This window comes from Rhinichthys klamathensis, unplaced genomic scaffold (genome assembly GCF_029890125.1).
Source record: "Rhinichthys klamathensis goyatoka isolate OS25496 unplaced genomic scaffold, OSU_Roscu_1.1 h1tg000011l_1, whole genome shotgun sequence".
Taxonomy (NCBI): Eukaryota; Metazoa; Chordata; class Actinopteri; order Cypriniformes; family Leuciscidae; genus Rhinichthys; species Rhinichthys klamathensis.
Genome location: NW_026606564.1, coordinates 2158807 through 2177667, shown reverse-complemented (window position 1 = coordinate 2177667; position 18861 = coordinate 2158807). Strand labels below are relative to the sequence as shown.

At 39.5% G+C, this 18861-nt stretch overlaps 1 protein-coding gene across 2 annotated transcripts in view; it reads right to left on the bottom strand.

Annotated features, from left to right (window-relative positions):
- Nucleotides 1-1652, bottom strand: part of brinp3b (bone morphogenetic protein/retinoic acid inducible neural-specific 3b) — a 45888-nt gene extending 44236 nt beyond the window's left edge. The window contains exons 1-2 of one of the 2 annotated variants that reach the window (XM_056263767.1): nt 1554-1652; nt 1192-1468 (exon numbers count right to left, since the gene is read on the bottom strand). In XM_056263767.1, coding sequence (XP_056119742.1) covers nt 1192-1424 — 233 coding nt within the window. In that variant the 5' untranslated portion in view covers nt 1425-1468; nt 1554-1652. The other variant, XM_056263778.1, reaches the window with a different exon arrangement.
- Nucleotides 1653-18861: the final 17209 nt, after the last annotated feature.

Genomic DNA, 18861 nt, shown 5'->3' with positions numbered 1-18861 from the left:
TCCTTTGGGAGACAATAACCACTTATAACCACACAATAAGCACTTTCATCTTTAAAACGTCTACATGCACAAACAGCTATATTACGCAATACATGGAAGGTAGTCTCCTCAGACGTCACGCATTCGAACCGTTGGCTGAAGGTCTGATGCATATGGCACACTTAACTGGAAAAACTTCAGGATTTTCGAAGTCATCATCTGATTGGTTGAACGTGTGTGTCGCATTTTTTAATGGCCCGTCTGAAAACAAAGCCGTCGTGACCCCCTCGTGGAATTGTTTACAACTTTAACAATGAGTGCTTACCAGGATAAACAAAATGCTGGATTTTCAAAAGTATGTGAAGTTTGAGGCTCCATTGTTGCAGTAAACTTGCACAACAATCTTGAATGAATAATTTATTAAATGCACACCGGTCTGTTATCGTAGGGACATCGAGATTTATACGCCTCTAAACATGATGCAGAACAAAATGAACTGTGATTGGTTGCATTACATGTCAGTCAAACATCCTCTTGGCGGTCCTTGACCAATGAAAGCTGCTATGTAGTGCAGTCCTTCTATTAAGTCTGAAGGTCTGGCTAAGCAGACTATATGAAAGGTAATATCTGAAAAAGCACAAAAGATGGGCACTTTAAAATTCAAAAGGAAGTGTTACGACAAATTTGACGTCAGTGACATCAAATTCATTGGCTCACGCTCGTCTTGTGACCCCTTGTGACATGCCAATGTGTCTTTTTGAATGATTGACTGGTTATGGATGGGATGATTATCAATGAAAAAAACAACAACTTAGATTTGCCCTGTTCCTCACACAAAGTTATGCATTTACATCACTTGGATTTTGAAATTTAGCTATACAAACCAACTAAAGTCCTCAATGTTAATTAATTATTTATAGAGCTGAATATGAATATGATACGAAGATGAACAAATATTTTTTTAGTCAACAGAATCAAAAGATTCGAGTCACTAGTGGTTACCTGTAGCCTCGAGTTTACGGCGAGTCATGCTGATATTCAGTACAGAAACACTCTAGTCCGGGTTAAATAGACACTAAGATGGGTTTAAAGGGCAAACCTTACGAGGTTAGAATCTGACCCTGGCTTCATACACTTCGGCGACAGTTCACATAAAGGAGAGTTACCTCAGAATTCATTCTTTCACATTACTGTATTTCAGAGCTGTCGTACCTGTATATTTTGTATCTGGTTGTGAAGCCGTGTTGGTATCTCTCGGTGAACTCAATGAATTCCTGAGAGCGGTGGAAAGGACCTTTATCGGACAGCAGCCACCCGAGCGGCTCCACGGAGCCCACATACACAGCCAGAGAGACGAGCACACAACCCCAGCGGAGACAGATCACCATCCCCTCCCATAAGAGCATCAGGTCAGGCGGTCTAGGACCAACACTCCGAGCCCACATCCTTCAGCCATACATGTTTCCTCCTCTCAAATCCCCTTTGTGTCCTGCAACTCAGAATCATAGATGTTTTCAAACCGCGCTCTCAAGTTAACATCACCATCACACAGATTTCGGAAAGAGGGGCACTACCTGACATGAGTTACACTTCGGGTATCCGTCCGAGACACAGAACAACACTTGGAAATCCTCCGAGCAACTGTTCGCAATGGAAAACAATCCTTTCGGAAGAGGTCTAAATAATCTCGATGAATTGTTTTCTCGTATCAGTTGAAGGCAGGTGCGCGTGCCTTCACAATTCCCCGCTCGCGCGCAATGGAAGAAGTTGACGCACGCCTGACAGAGGTAGAGAAAGAGAGAAAATGCTGAACTGAAACCGCTTTTCGCAGGAGTTAAAAGTGAAATTTCTTTAGATCCCTCTGTTCTCTCGGGGGTGGCAGGTTGGATGTTCTCTCTCTCTCGGGTCAGCTGTTAAATGGGATGGAGCATGAATGCTGGTTTCCCCACGAGTGCGTCTTCTCCTGCCTTAACACTTTCACACTGAGCAATACATAAAGCATAACTCTTGTGCCCCCACCCTTTTTCTATTCCTCTCTCCCTGCATGCCCCTCCTTCTGCGCATTCATTTCTTTTTTTGTTGTTGTTGTTGGAGAATGTGAATGTGCCCTGAAAAAAAGTACATTGATGTGGTTATATTTCCTCCAAGTTACAGAACTTAAAAAGGTAAGTCACTTGCTTTGGCTAATGTTGCTTATTGTATCAGGTGTTATAGTCTTTATGTTCTGTTTGAGGTTTGAGCGGCATCAGCTATTTAAATAGCTCAAAAACATACTAAAAATGAATTCCATCCTTCTTCACAGTATACTCTCTCTCAAGAGGGTTCCCTTTTCAGCACTGTAAAGCATTAATTACAATTTCAAAATGTGGTTTGTTAAGATAGGAGGAAGAAGAACAGTTTCATATTCACAAAGAGACTAAATCAATCATGCATGGGATATCTGTAAAGTGCTGGAATATCATCATCCTATTTTAGAGCTGATCTTTTGGATTTTTAATTGGAAATGTTTTGACTTCTGAACATGTTATGCACTTTAGATAGAGTTACCATATATCTTCTGGTATTTATTCATATTTTAAGTGTCTTATGTCTTATGCCAAAAGATCAGTAGAATTATTCTATTTTGCATTTTTTTCTAATTTAATAGGCCTGAATTGTTTTTATTACAAATTATATTATCAGCATAAAAAAGTTTAATTGAAAAATGTCAGAAATTGTATATGTCCCCTTTCGTTTTAATAACAGCAGCACTTAATTTGCAGGAACTCCACAAGTTTGTGTAAAACCTGATAATCATGTTCTCCAGCTTGACTGAAAGAGCATCATGACTGTTTGTATAAATGAGTCACATAATCGATGCTACAGAAAATGTGAGTGTTGACAAATAGAGCTGACAAAATAGCCACATTTTGCTTGTCACACTTGCATTAAAATGTAATATCCAATTAGGATGTTGCTGAACTTATAGAAATATGTAGAGAGCACTTAAATATTTGATGTTATTATCAATTTTGAAACAGTTGTGCTGCTTAATGTTTTTTTTTTAAAACATGATACTTTTTTTAGGATTCTTTGATGATTATGAAAACAGCATTTATTTAAGAAAATACATATTTGGTAACATTATAAATGACTTAACTGTCACTTTTTGATACAATTGAATGCATCCTTGCTGATCTGACCCCAACTTTTCAACGGTAGTGCTCAGAAATCTTTGAGGTGGTTCAGATGGAATGTGCTCATGCAATGTCATCATTTTAATTAAATATTGCAACTGTGGAAATGTGGAAAATATGCCTTTCTAAAAATTAATTGGAGGTAAAGTTGTGGGTCATGTTTTTGTCCAATTTCTGAAGAATCAGTGAACTATTAGCTGTGTGTGACCCAAATCTCCAACCAATTACAAAAGCAATTACAACCTTAATTAAAGTGAAATTAAAAATACTCTAGACACTTCTCCACTAACACCTTAAAAGTGACCTCTGCTTTTGGGAAAGTTGCTTGCATTTAATCTTCACGGGCAATTCATTACCCCCAAGCTTTCGAAGATCATTTCAGATGTAATAAAAGTCTGTCAGCAGAGACGGAACATCAAATGTTTGCTGTGTGTCTCTGACATTATTTCTGTGAGGAGCAGAGTTGAGGAGGGGAAATGAGTTTCCCTTGAGGCTAAAGACGGTTATAGTTTCTAGTGTTCCGGGCCTTTGTTGTCTGTTTACACAGTAATTGAAATGTTCCTAAACCTTTGCCCTGCCTTACTCTTCCCCTTTTCCCTGTTTCCCATTCCCTCTGTCTGTTCATTTCACTCTCTGTTGCTCACTTTACCCTCTACTCCCTCTTCCTTCCCGACTCTTTTGTTGCTCCGCTTTCTTTCGTTGTTTTCCTCGTGCTGCCAGCAGAGCTGAGGGATTCGGGAACTGTAGCTTATTTGTGTGGTAATCATCTCCTGCACCTCAGTAGCACAGCTGGCACAGATGAACCGGTCGCAGAGGTATATGTCCTCCATTATGGAAGGAAGGAAGTATCCCCCTCCCCCTTTTAAACCAAACCAAAAGAATGTGGAGATGTGTGTATCCATCTATCTCCAGGAAATAGGTTTGTTGGTTTGGGTCGCTGCAGGATTCGCTAAATGCATGACATTAAATTGAGTTCCTGTAGAGTCATGGCAAGTTAAGAATTTAAGCAGCAATACTTCATGAATAAAAAATATTAATAAACTCTGCTTTGTTTTAACTAGACAAAACTACGTAAAATGGAATTTAGAGACTAAAGGAATTACTTCACCTAAATATTAACATTCAGTCATCATTTACTAACCCATTTACTTATCGTTTTAAATGACTTTATTTTATACTTTATTAAGATGTCTTTGTAGAATGTTTCTGTTGTTTTTGTCCGTATGAAGCTGGGAAATCGGTGGGGTCCAAAAACAGCAAAAAGGGTAAACAACTTTTTGGTTTAAACCAAATGTTCGGAAGCAAAACAATCACTTTTGATGATGACCAGAATTTTAAGTGGTTATTCATTCGCCAAAAAATTCAAATCATTGATCAGTTCATGTATACACAGTCAAATATGCCAAATCAAATATGCCTACACGTCAATAACATCTTGGCTTATTGATGTTGGTGTCGTAACATCACACAACACACAAGAACTAAGTTTGATGTTATTGACGTTGCATTGGGCTCTGTGAATGTGGGTTTATAAATGTTTTCATCTTCATATTTTTGGGTGAAGTATTCCTTTGAACAGTGGTTTATTGCTGAGTCATGATACATTGAGAGTTCTTTATCATAGGATCACCCAAACCTCTCTTGTTTTATTTGATTTTACGGTCTTTTGCTACCCAGCCTCATGGGAAAACGTAACTATTTTACGAGGTGGCGATTTCGTATGGATTTTTATATTTAAACACAATAAAAAATATATAAAAAAAGTAAGCATGAAGAGCATAAAGATCCACTCCTAACGGAACACATCACTAGGGGGTAAGAATATCAGACGAAAACAAACAAATTGTTTGTATTTCAGTTCTAGTGTTTTTCTGTCAGTTTGTTAATTAGTTCAGTTTTCCGTTCTCTCCCTGTTTGTCTCTATGGTTACTGATTGAGTTAGTTCAGGTGTGTCTCGTTAATTATGTCTCATTAGTTCCTCTGTTTGCTGTGTATTTAAACCCTGTGTCTTTCAGATCATTGTCAGTTCTACTTTATGTTAAGTTGGTTGTTCTGTTCGTGATCCTTTTTCCTAAGATTCTGTTTTGTAGTGATTTGAGTTTGTTCTTGTAATTAAAATTAAAACCACTGCATTTAGATTCTGCTTCAATCAACCAGTGACACAAATGAGATCAAACAAATTCACCAAAATTATAATGAATTGCCATGAGATTGTGTTGGGGTTTTGGCTTTAATATGTTTGCTCAGAGAATATAATGAAAGCAGTGCCTCAAATTCAGAAAGGGGAATAACAGTAAAAAAAAAAAAAAAGAGAGAGAGAGAGAGAGAGAAAAGAAACTAAACTAAATATCATGAAAAATATGAAGAAAATGGTTTGTAAATGATTCATTTTCCAAAGAAACTCTGCAGAGGACAAAAGATCAGAGTGAGGCAAGGGTCTCTTTGGAACTCATCGTGTTCCCATTGAGCTACAGAAATGTTGCGTGAATGTGTTAAAAATGATTCAAAATGAAGGTGATTTTTTAACAATAATAATAATAATTGAAGAGCAGTTAGTTACAAATGAAAGAATAATCCATTTCAACGGATGTGACATTTGCAGTGAAAACGTTAAATGTAATTTTAATGAGAAAGAAGTTTACGGAGCCCCTAAAAGGGACCTTTGCAAAAAAAAAAAAAAAAAAAAATATTCAGACTTTCACGTGCTCACGAGAAATGTATCTCGTTTTTGCAAAGGTCCCTTTGGGGGCTCCGTTGTACTAGTATGTGGAACCGTTATCATAATCCAGGCGTCTGTCAAGATTTCTCCACTTTAAATTGAGAAATACACTTGCCTTATATGGTACTGATAGAAATGGGCATTATTTTTTGAAAGATGAGACACTTTGTAGGAAGTTTGTGATCTGAAATGCACAATTTAGAAAGAATAATAGCCACAGAAAGCTTAGCTCTCAGAACTATTAATGAGAAAAAACAACATTCCCAAAGTGACAGGTCTGAGAGCGGCACATAACGGGAAACCATCTACAGCAAAATGCTTTGAAACCAGCAGACTTTAACCATTGAGACATAGCACAGTTGATCTTATTTACACTGAAATCATGAAATGGCCCTGCATGATTATTAAACCGCAGATTATAGTTGGCTTTCACTGCTTCTATATGAGTGAAGGAGCAGTAGAGCTAGAGGTTGGGCAGAAATAATTACTTCACATTCCCTCCCCAAATGCTGTTATAAATGCAGTAAGCTTTAGTTATGTCACAGGCTTGACTACAGGGCTAGTAAGAGATCTGTGTGAATCATCACGTCAGCTGTGGTTTTACTATTTTGGAGGCCCCCAATAAAGTTTGGCTTTTGGATGTCTGTGCACATGTACACTCGCACTTTCATATTTAAATAATCTAAAATGTAAGTTTTTACATAAAAATATCTAATTGTATAACTAAAATTATGGTCAATGTACATTTAGAATTTTTATAGTTGAGATGTGATTAATAAGGAGCTCCGCATATGACATGGGGGAAAATCTTGATATCATGTATACAATTAAAACGTTTTTTTTTTTTTTCCATGACTTATTAATTTTCCTTCTCATTGTAGGTAAATCGTGTCCTTGTACTACTACATTCCATCATTGTAGTTATAGCGGTTTAGCCAAATTAAAACTAGGGAACAATTTACAGTAGTGGCCATGATTTAACTAAAAGGAGGGAAAAAAAATTATATAACATGGCCATGAAATAATATGTCATGGGAATGAATTTGTAATGGCCACGATATCTATTTTCTCTTCTGCATGTCGTGCTCTATAGGTTCGGTTTATACAGTAGTACTGTATGCGATGGCATTTTCTTTTTCTAAATTAGGCCTATACTGTATTACGGGACACACCAAGCCAATGTGGGGCCGTTTTTTGAGCGTCAGCCTAGTTGCACCGTTGACTCTAGTTGGACGCCATTGGAGTTTTTTGGGCCGATTTAGCATAGAGAATCAGTGTTGGGCCATCGGTGAGAGAGAGAACTCTGATTGGCTGTTCAGCTTAGCGAACAAGAATAAAAGTGAAAGTGAAAGCCAGCAATGAAGTCAAGACGGTACAGAGTCCAGACAGAAGGCTATTATAATTTTTTATCACACAGCTCTGTGGAATACTTGATTCTGATTGGTCAATTGCGCCATCCAAATAATGCACCCTGTCAGGGTTTATTCTGTGATAACAACCTGGCTGGATGTACATTATCTCTTGCACATCATCTTACCTGAGCATTCGAATGCACAAATACTTTATAATAACATGAGCCGACTGGAATGAAGAAAGTGATCAGCGTGAATGGTGTTAAAAATGGTAAGCAAGCGCTGCTTGGTTTACTTTTTTTTATATCTGCAGTCCTATTGATACCTGCTGATATAGACAGATATTAACTTACACGCAGACGCAGAACACACATGCTAGTTGACAGTCGTCTTTAGTCTTTTTTGTGTGTTCAACGCTAATTCTTTGACGTCGGCTTGGTGTGTCCTGGGCTTAACTTGGAAACTATGCAGGATATTGCAACTGGAATTTATATTTACACAAAAAAAAAAAACACACAGCATGCCACTGATGGACACATATTATAGTTGGTAGAATGTCTAATGTGGCTCATCAAAATAAAGTGTAACCCTTTTTTTTGTAATCATGTTAACATGCAGTACGTAATTGGCATACACTTTACTACCACCATATATGTGCATTCATTCAGCATCTTTCTCCACTACGTAATCTCTCAGAGCGTATGCTGCTGTAATGAACATAGCATTCATTTATCAAAGTTCCCCCTTATACATGTATCCACATGCGTGCTCTTCAAAAACGCTGCTAATTGTTGACGTAAAAAAATATATAGATTGAAATGTAGGCTATATATTTCAATGGAATGAAAGATGTAGAATTTACTGCATGTTTTTTTTTTGCTAATTGTAGTCAAGAGTGTGATCTATTAAAATCCACATGTCATACTGACAAGAAACTGTTTCTAACCACAGGTTGAGCACTGTAGTTCCAGCCACACAAGTTTGCGACGCTGTTTGCGAATTTTTGTTGGAACTTTGGTTTAAGGAAATGCCAAAATGTTGAACTATGTTGGGAACGACGAATCTTGCGACCACAGATAGCTAACAATGCTTTCGGAAAAAAAACTGAAACAGTGGATGTTAGTCTGTGAACATCTTTCCCTCAACATATGAAAAAGTCTCCTCCTTTTCCGCTCGAGCTTTGTCCTCATAAACGCTGGACAATCAAAGGGAGAGGAAATCCTTTTCCAGCCCTCTGTCTTGACTTGGCTCATTAGCGGTACTGAACGGAAACATCACAATATGTATCAAAGCTTCTCGGTTGCCGTTTCTGCACTGCATGTCTACATGCCCTTTGTGTCTTGAGTCACATTTCCACAGCAAAGGACCTAGAACATTTTAAATTGGGCAGAGGAGCAAAACTCAAGAGCACTCACAGTCACCCCTTTTCTCTTCTGTTACATCACTTGACAAAAGTTCTTTGAAGCATTTCAATGTGCAGTATTCAAAAACTGAACGGAGTTAAATGCTCTTTGTAGTGGAGTCCGGTATTGCTGATCTGTTACTAAATCTGACGCAATCCTTCCAGGTAGACATGTGTGGCTTGCGGTATTCGTGAAGTACAGTAGGGTCATTCTATTTTAAGTGTGCACCTTGAATAGTTTTCTCTAGATTCTTCGATTACTTACATCTGCACAGCAAATTAAACCCCAGACAACATGCTGGGCTACCGTATCGATTTGCTTACTCAGCCTCCGTTCGAGGGGGAAAATGAACACAGCAAAGCCTGGAGGAAAGAAAATTAAGTATTAAAAAGTAATACCTTGAAATAGAATCATTCTTGTGGAATACAACGGATTCCAATTGAATTCTGCGCGTCGCCTGTCGCACATGAAATCACCGGTGACTCCTGACCTCCGGTGTGTTGAGGTGAGAGAACTGCCATCTTACAAAATGAGCCGTGTGATTTTACACGTAATCATGTAATACAAAACTATTTCAACCAAATGAGCAGTGCTTCTGGTTATATTGAGTAACAGGGCCGTGCAGAAGGTCAGCTATTGTCATTACATGTTAGAGTAAATATCAAGACTCTGCACTACATGGCATTAATGGCAAGATATTTAGAAAGTATTAGTAGCAGCCGCCTTAGGCTGCTCGTGGGTCAGCGTTCAGTCATGGTGTTTAATCATGGCTCACGGCAATATGAGTCAGTCACCCACACCATTGCTAATGTATGAAGTTTATTAGAATGCAGTTGAATCCAAACTAAAATATAGGGGAGGACAAGGCTACAACTTTTACTCCAATTAAAAATTTTCGGGGTATTTTTAAAAATAATTTCTGTGAATTATTATTTATCCTTGCAAAATTCAGAATTGAAGAAAGTGGCTCCATACTGATTCATAAAGGGGATTTAAACAGGAAGAGAAATTTACATTAACAAAAAAACAAAAAAATTAACACAGGTAAAGCATTCTGTTAATTGATTAAATATGACATAGCCTACTACATGTAAATACATGACATACTGTATAATTTATGTTCTATCACAATTTCTGTTTAAGGACACATTTCAGACCTTTTTTCCAAAACAATTCTGAAGCCTGTTTGAAACTCAATTCAGATTCAATGCAAATTCAATAATTTAATTTTAAAAGGTAATATAATGCCTTTGAGTATTCAAAAGAGATTCACAATTTAATTCAGAACGGCACACACAAAAATATTATTAAAAAAGAGAGGATTTCCTGTTCTTAAAAAGATATAGCTGATATGCATCCATTTTTGTCCATGTACAATGGTTGAAAATAAGCTAATTTACAAACTTAACTCATAACCATATTTTAAGGATGTATTTGATATGAAATCCAACAGGGAGTTTAAATCTATTAAGATTAATCTAATCTCATAATGTGTGATCTGAATTAAAAATCACAGCCCTTATGGTGCATTTCTTAGTATTCAACACACACACACAGTCATATTCTTCTTCATATCAGCGCTGACCACATTGTAGAACGGCCGCTGACTTTCCCAAGGGACGTGTCTGTCTGAAGATAACAACTTCATGTAAATGCAGTTATGTCAAAATAGAGGTCAACATGTAACACGAGAATGATTTACAACTCAATGTCACTAGAGGGAATAGTCATCTGAAATTCTCAAGGCAATAGTTCTTGTTCCAACCGCTACTGCGGGATACAGAAGAGGAGTTATTTTTTTTTTCCTTTCTAGATGTACAGTAAGTTATGCTTTGCAAAAAGATGAGGACAACCTGTTTGATGACCATCATTGTTTTGCCTTTGCCTCAGGGTGTTTCTCAAATAATTTGCCTTCTGCATGCTGGATAATTATTGGAAATAGTAGTTTTCTCTTCAGGTTCATAATGTTTTTTCACTGGAATACTGCCAAGTCCCAGTTCTTTAATTATGTAGTTCCATGGGTTGTTATTAACCTTTGGCAGGGCAAGCATCCCTGCCGCAGCGTGTGCATGACTGAAAATGAACACTTTACTATTAACATCTCACATAGTCCTTAGTCTGCATTGTAAAAGAAACATATGGGATTTCTTACATTAATTTACCTTTATTATACGCTCTTTTTGCATGCTCTTTTATAATGATACAGCAGCAGCTGAAACATCTGGAATCTGATGTGATTGTATCACACAATCATGTACTTCACAGAACATGACCATTAATTTCAGCCATGAATGATCTTTTGAGGCAACTAGGAAAGAAATAAAAAAGCATGCTGAGCCTGATATCGGTTACTTGATTTCTTTAAATTCAGAATATGCTTTTTATTAACAGCAACATACTGTAGAGTGATTGAGAGACCGGCCCCCTGGAAAAGGCTGAGATTAAGTGCCCAAGTGAGGGCCACAAAATAAAAACATGAAAAACCCTCAGTTTTTTTTAATCTCTTAGTTTGGTCCTGTGTTTTTTTCAGTGGCAGGTGCCATATCCAAGATAAAGTATTGTGGAGTTTGACAAGGTTTTAAACAATATGAGCATAAATCCTTATTTTGTGGTGAAACAAACTATGAAACATTTAACACAGGGCTCGCCAGTGTACGCATTTCAGCCGCTTTTGTGATAGGGGGAGAGTGGGGTTAGATGAACCAGTGGGTAAGTTGACCCACCCCCAGAAACACATGGGAGGAGTGGAAGACACCCATTTATTTTTGCATAACCAATAATATTTGCATAACAGATGTAATGGCTGTTACATCTAAGCAAATTTGTCCAGGTCTAAAAATATTTATGATCCATATTGGTGATTTAGCAATGTATTGACTGATTGGTGGCCGTGTCAGGGAGAGCGGCGTCTCTGCGATGGCCTCGTTGTCACAGGAGAAAGGAGCATAGGTGATTTTTAATGGCCGCCGTGGCTGGAACACAGGAGACAGGAGTTGGTTGCAATGGCTGTGACGAGAATGCTCATGATGGTCACCATGACAGCAACGCAGGAGCAGGGAAGACAGGAGACAAGGCTGGCCTACAGCGCCAAGACGAGGGACCCAGAAGGGAACAGGAACGGCCACTTCAGCCTTGACGGTTACTGGGCTGAGCTCTGTGATGGGACTCGCTCTAGGGGCTGGAGCCGACGCTGGAGCGGACTCTTGGACTGGAGTGAATTCCTGGACAGACTCATGGATCTGAGCAAACTCTGGAGCAGACGGATTGGTTTGAACTGGTGCGGACTCCAGATTGGCTTGGACTGGAGCGGGCTCTGATTTGGCTTGGACTCAGGAAGAATGAGCAGCCTTTCAGGAGTGGTTCTGCTGAGTAGGAGAGCATAGAGTATGTATTGCTCCAACTTGCAGCTATGCACATCCCACGTCATCCTAGAAAGCAAAGGTTCATCTAAACCTCCATGGAAAATAAACAAGCATATCATCATCCAGGTAAACTGTAGCAGCCAGCTCCAGGAAATCCTCACCATATACTCAACTGGACGGCCATTTTGAGTAAGGGAGTACAATAGATCTATCAGGCAGAGAAGTATGCTCATGCTGCAGTCGGTTGTGGTCTGGTCTTCTGTCAGAAGACACAGACTGGAGAGATCACTAAGTACTGTATAAACAATCAAACTCTTTATTGAACAATAAGGTGAAGCATGGCAGAGTGAAAGCAACAGGCAGCAATTACAGTGAATGTAGACCGGGGAGAACAAGCAGGTGCAGATCCACACACACACACACACACACACTGACAGTCACTGAGTAGCAATGGTAACTTTTCTGTCTTGCAAGTTTTCAATGTGGGAACTGGGGAACAAGGAATTCTGAGACTGAAGAGGAGACGGACGAGGAGCTGGACACATACTTCAGGCAAGTCACTTTCCCATGTGCTGATGATTAATGATGTTAGCTCCTTTTGTGCCAGGGCCAACCTAAGGTGATTTTTATTTTTATTTTTATTTTTTTTACCAATAAAGCTGTTTGCAATTATTTAAAATGCATCTGATCACTCTGCACAATAATCTAGAAACAATGTGAATCCACATCCACTGAAGCAGCGAAACACAAGATTTATGTCACAGCCAAAACTTTTAGCCATGACTGCATACTGCATTACTGCAATTAAAGCATTATTATTGCTGTTTTTCGATGATAATTGCAAGTTACTTTATTACATTTATGCTAATAAATGATAAGGATTTAAACTGATATTACAGCCCGTTCTCATCCCAAAGCGTCATACATGTGACGCTTTGTACATTTCGTCGAAATCTTACGCACATGGCATCCTTTAGCATCAATATGAGACGCAGATCCCAAGGCGTCATAACCGTACCCTACCCCAGACCTAAACCTACCCATAACAGTGCGTGTTATATTGACGCTAAAGGATGCCATGTGCGTAAGATTTCGACGAAATGTCATATGGCGTCACCTATATGACGCCAAAGGATGAGACTGCGTTGTGTCCCAGCCCATTCTCATCCCTAGGCGTCATGAAACTGACGCCTTGGGAATCATTTTGACCATGCTTCAATATTCGACGCTTTAGGCACCCTTTAGCGTCAGTTACATGACGCGATCCTAGGGCGTCACCTCACTGACGCTTTACCTTTAACGTCAGTTAGATGACGCTATCTAATCCTAACCCTACCCCAGACCTAAACCTACCCGCGTCATCTAACTGACGCTAAAGGTAAAGCGTCAGTAAGATGACGCCCTAGGATCGTGTCATGTAACTGACGCTAAAGGGTGCCTAAAGCGTCGAATATTGAAGCATGTCATTTTAGTGACGCCTTGGGATGAGAATGCGTTGCGTGTCCAAACACCCATTTTGAAAACTGGACAATTTCCAAATGTTTAGAGGGCACAGTATGGAAAATTACAAATGGACCCTTTTAACAGTCGTCATAGATAGGCAGAGTTCTATAGTAGTTGATTAAAAACTTTTAGATCTACTAAAATAGCAAAAGAAAAAAATCAATTACTTTTAATAGGAAGAAAAAATACAGCCATACCTAAATAGTAAAGTATTAGGCCGATGTTTTAGCTAAGTGGTTGATTCACAGGTAAGTAGCTGGTCTTTTGCGGTTGCCCTGGCCTGGATACATTAGCATCTACAATACAAATGCATTGTGCTCACATGTGTTTTTACCTATAAATGTGATTGAGGGTCACAAAACATTTACACCTGTATTTACTGTAGCACTGATCGGATCACTGACTGATGTTAATACCAGGTGTAAAGCGGTCTTTGTGTTAGCAATCCAGATGCCTTAACCATACCACATGCCCTTTGTGTTTCAATGAGTTCTGAGCAAACCCCCTCTAGCAAATTGACATGTGCAGCTTTGATTTCCCTCCATTTGTTTGAGGCGTTGTTATAAATGGGAGCTGTTTATCTGTGCTTTCATTTATTTATCATGGGTGGGATGGTTTGCAGCACATGGCAGAGGATCCATTGAGTCCCATTTGATAATGGACTAAGTAGGATTTTTTCACTGCTAATGCATTTTTAATGGAAGCAAATTTAAGAATGGGTGGAGAGGTTAGCCTGAACCTTTCAAAACTACGGAACAAACACAGTAATAGAGAATCGTCAGTGCTAAATGACAGTTGAGATTTTGCATAAATGTATGCAAATCATTTTTGCTGTTGTTCAGGCACTTTAGGCTCCACTTCCAATAGAATAATCATTGTGTGTGAAATAAAGCATTCCCAGATGTTGTTTTATCACAGATTTTACAAAGTGATGTAACACAAAAGCTGTGATTATTTATTTATTTATTATATTTATTTATGTATTTGATTGTTTGTTTGTTTGTTTCATTATTAGTTGGTTGTTCAGGAATATATTGGTGTCAACATTTTGTATTTCCATCTTTATTCTGTAATGGCTGCAATAAGTCTGGAAATGCACCATTGTCCAGCGTTTTAAAGTCAGCTTTAATTTATTTTCTTAAAGCATGTTACTGGTCTTGCTGTGAATTATTTATCAGTGCATTTTTAAATCCTTTTTTTTTTGGACCATCAAAACATCATAACTTGTTCTCCCTGCGATATGAATCAGTTCTCACTGCTGACATACTGTATGCAAAGCCATGCTGCAGTTAAGCCAATCACATTCAGATCTGCCTCCATGCTGGTGTGCAACGCTCATTTTTCACAATCCAATCAACATCTGATGTATAAAATGAAGTCCTGTCATACGATTTTTCTTGTTCAATATGTTTCAGTCTGAAATAAGGAGGAGAAGCTCAAGAGGACAATGGAATGTTTTTAAAGTACAATTGCTTAAAGCTGCTGTCCGTAGCTTTTTTTGGGTTAAAAATTATCCAAAATACATATTTGATAAAATACATAACCAGCCAGTGTTCAAAACTATCTGCTTGCCTTAGCTCGATGCAAAACGGTAAGCTTGTAATAATGTTTTTAATTTTAGTGGTACTGGTGGATTTCCGCGGGAGATTCGAGCATGTCTTTGCGTCATTACGTCACATCTGTACACATAAAGAAGGAGTCTCGGCTAGTATAAGCTATATTGCGTGTGAGGATGTTGGAGGTAGAGATTTATAGCCTTTTCTCACAGCACTTGATATAATTAAACTTATCAATTTGATGGCGGATCCAGAAAGGTTCAAACGACGATCATCATCAGTGACAACTAGAGACTCACCCGCTGTAACATGCAAAAGACTTCGTTCGGACTTCGGAGTGGCTACAGAAAAAAAGAGACTGCAACCGGACCCATGCGAAAACAAGGATAATATCGGAAGGACATTACATGATGTAGTCACGCAATGCTTGCTGACGTTGTTAACATTAACAATTTGAGAACATAGTATAGCTACTTTGCACGGTTTTGCGTGAAATGATAATTTATAAGCAATTGTTAGATTTAATCAGCGCGATTTACTGCAATGTCAGAACCAGAACAAAAGTGAATGTTTCTTACTAGTTCAGATGACATTTCCCGGTGAAAATTGTTATGTTGGTCATACTTCCAAAAAGAATAATCTGTGATTCTGAATGACAATATCCACATCGGCGCGGTGACTGAAAGCTGCACACTCTCCTCAAACATTGTGTTCATCCGCGCTGTGCCGTGTCGAGGGTGTTGAACTACAACCCACGTAAAGTTGATAATTCCGCGAATGACTGCAATTGCAGATTTCGAACAGAGATGGCGACAAAGAGGAAAAATGCCGGACTGCAGCTTTAAATGTTTAGCGAGCCACGTGGACTTCTTTCCTGACACTATTGAGGGTGTTCTTAACCATTAAAGTGAGACACAATGTACCGTCAACGTATTGAATTCACCAAAAGCAGATTTCCATATAGGACATTTGAAAACATCTTAACTTGAAACATTTTTCACAGCTTTTGGACTCTGGCCGTGTTAGTCACGAGGATCAAGGTTTTCATGGCCACTTTTCCATGAAACATCTTCAGGTCCTTTATTTAGGCACTCACCAAAATCAATTAATGCACTTTCACCGAATGACTGGGACACCAACAGAGCTGGAAGAAAGAACATACAAAGACTTGAAAGACAGCCAGGCGTCACTGAAAATCCTGCTAGGCTTATTCAGAAACTCATGGATCTGTTCTCAGCAGGTGGGTTTCTCTGAGTAGTAGATACAAGGGGACTGGTCCTAATACCACGCTGTGCTGGGAACAGTTTAGTCTCTGCTGGATTTAGATTACAGAATGTTTGTCTATAGTCTTTGCCAGCAAGACCGCAGCAGAACTGAGGAAATACACCTAATAATAAGATGGTGTCCATGGCGTCATATAAGCTGCCAGATTATTTTACTTGCAGGCATGTTCTCACTTGACAAATCTGAAGGACATGTCAAAGCAGAGTCATATTAATGAGTGATTTGTTCCCCAAGGCTTTTGCTGTTAAAGAGATCCTCTAAATAACTTTCAGCAAATTAGTATGTTTACTATAGTGCTCACGTTATAACATAAGCATTAACGAATAGTTCACTCCTAAATGACAATTCCTTATGTCATTCCAAAATCACATGACTATCTTCTCAAACAGAAACATTTTGAAGAATGTACTCTTTCTATTTTCCGTTTATTTATAATGAATGGGGACTGCCAATGAGGCTGTCAAGCTTCAAAAAGTAGCATGAAAGCAGAAAGCAGTATGAAATCATAAAAGTACAGTGTGACAAAAGTAGTTCATATGACTTGTGATCTAGTCTTCTAAAGCCATATGATAGATATGTAAAGCAAGGACAGAAATTTAAGTTGTTAAGGGCCAGACGCGCTAAATCGACATCTGATGATGAAAGCCGACTAATGTGTCGCCTCAAGTCGTCTTCATCTTGGCCGAAAAGTTGAACATGAATACACTGCAAAGACTACAGCCAACTAGAATGGCATTCAAGAAGAAAAACCAGATGGACAAGGACTATGGACATTCGAACCGTAAAGAAAGCAGTAGTTTCTAACCATTTTCACATCAATCTTGCTCACCGCTGATGGATTCGATGAAAATCACAGATTTGATGAAGATGAAAAATGAGAAGGGCCTTCTCTGTGCACACTTGACTTCATCATTTGCTTGCTTTTGGGATTCAGCACTGATTCAACGTGCTCAATTGATCGAAAAACTGCTGTTAAACACACTAGAAACAACACTAAACCAACAGACGCTCAACGCCCAACCGTCGGTGGGGTGTGTCACGGCTTTTAGTCACTGAAAACCCTGATAGAAGTCAGATTGTATCAATGAAACATTTGATTCAGTTCACAAAACTGATTAAAAATAATAATTCAGACTTTCTAATCTAATCATCATACAAAACGTCTCAGGTTACGACTGTAACCATAGTTCCCTGAGATAGGGAACGAGACGATGCGTCATCGACGCTTTGGGAACGCCCCCAGCGTGAATGCGTCTGAGCATCAATGTCAACTAGTCCAATGGAAAGAATGAGCGTCACGGGCGGGTGACGTCATGACCAGGAAGGGATAAGAGCACATCCGGTGAAACGCGGCGTAAGCTTCAAAAAGTCGAAGCAAGCCGATCACAGGGATGCAGGAAGTATGGCAGGGTGACGCATCGTCTCGTTCCCTATCTCAGGGAACTATGGTTACAGTCGTAACCTGAGACATTCCCTTTCGAGGGAACTCGCGATGCGTCATCGACGCTTTGGGAACGAGAATACCCAAAACGCCAGAATTCCAAGTACCTGAGTGTCAGTCTGTTGAAACTAAGCACTAAGCACCTGAGAACCTGGGGCAGCATCCAGGTCTAAGCTGTAAAACCTAACGAATGTGAGCGGTGAGGACCAGCCTGCCGCATCACAAACGTCTTGAAGAGAAACTCCAAATAGTAAGGCTTTAGAGGCCGCCATACCCCTCGTTGAGTGAGCTCTGACCGCCAAAGGACACGGCTGGTCAGAGTACTCGTATGCAAGTGAAATAGCCTCAACTATCCACTTACTAACCGTCTGTTTAGAAGCAGCAAGACCCTTCTTAGGTGATCCAAAGCAAATAAATAACTGGTCGGATTTCCTCATTGAAGATGTCCGATGAACATAAGTATCCAGTGCTCGCACTGGACACAAGAGGTTCAGCCTTTCCTGGTCCGCAGATGTAAAAGGAGGAGGACAGAAAGCCTGCAGCACAATAGGCCTCGGAATCAAGGTCGGCACCTTAGGGACGTATCCCTGTTTCGGATATAAGAATGCCTTGACCATCCCCGGTGCAAACTTAAAGCAAGTGGGGGAAACCGAAAGGGCCTGAAGGTCTCCAACACTCTTAAGGGATGAAATAGCTAACAGAAAGATAGTCTTAAGGGTAAGAAATTTCTCTGAAACCGAATCTAAGGGCTCGAATGGAGCCCTAGACAGGCCTTCTAGTACTATTGCCAAATCCCAAGCTGGCACCCTAGTGCGAGTTGCAGGCCTCAGCCTCAATGTGCCACGAAGGAAACGTGTAATCAGGGGGTCTTGACCCAACGATGTACCCCCCACCAGGGCGTGGTAAGCCGCAATGGCCACCACGTAGACCTTAAGCGTGGAAGGACATAGACCTGACGTAAAGCGCTCCTGCAAGAACTCGAGTACTGTGTTCACAGAACAGTTAACCGGATCCCACTGATGTCGGTGACACCATACAGAAAAAACTTTCCATTTCAGCGCATTTAGTTTCCTAGTAGCTGGAGCT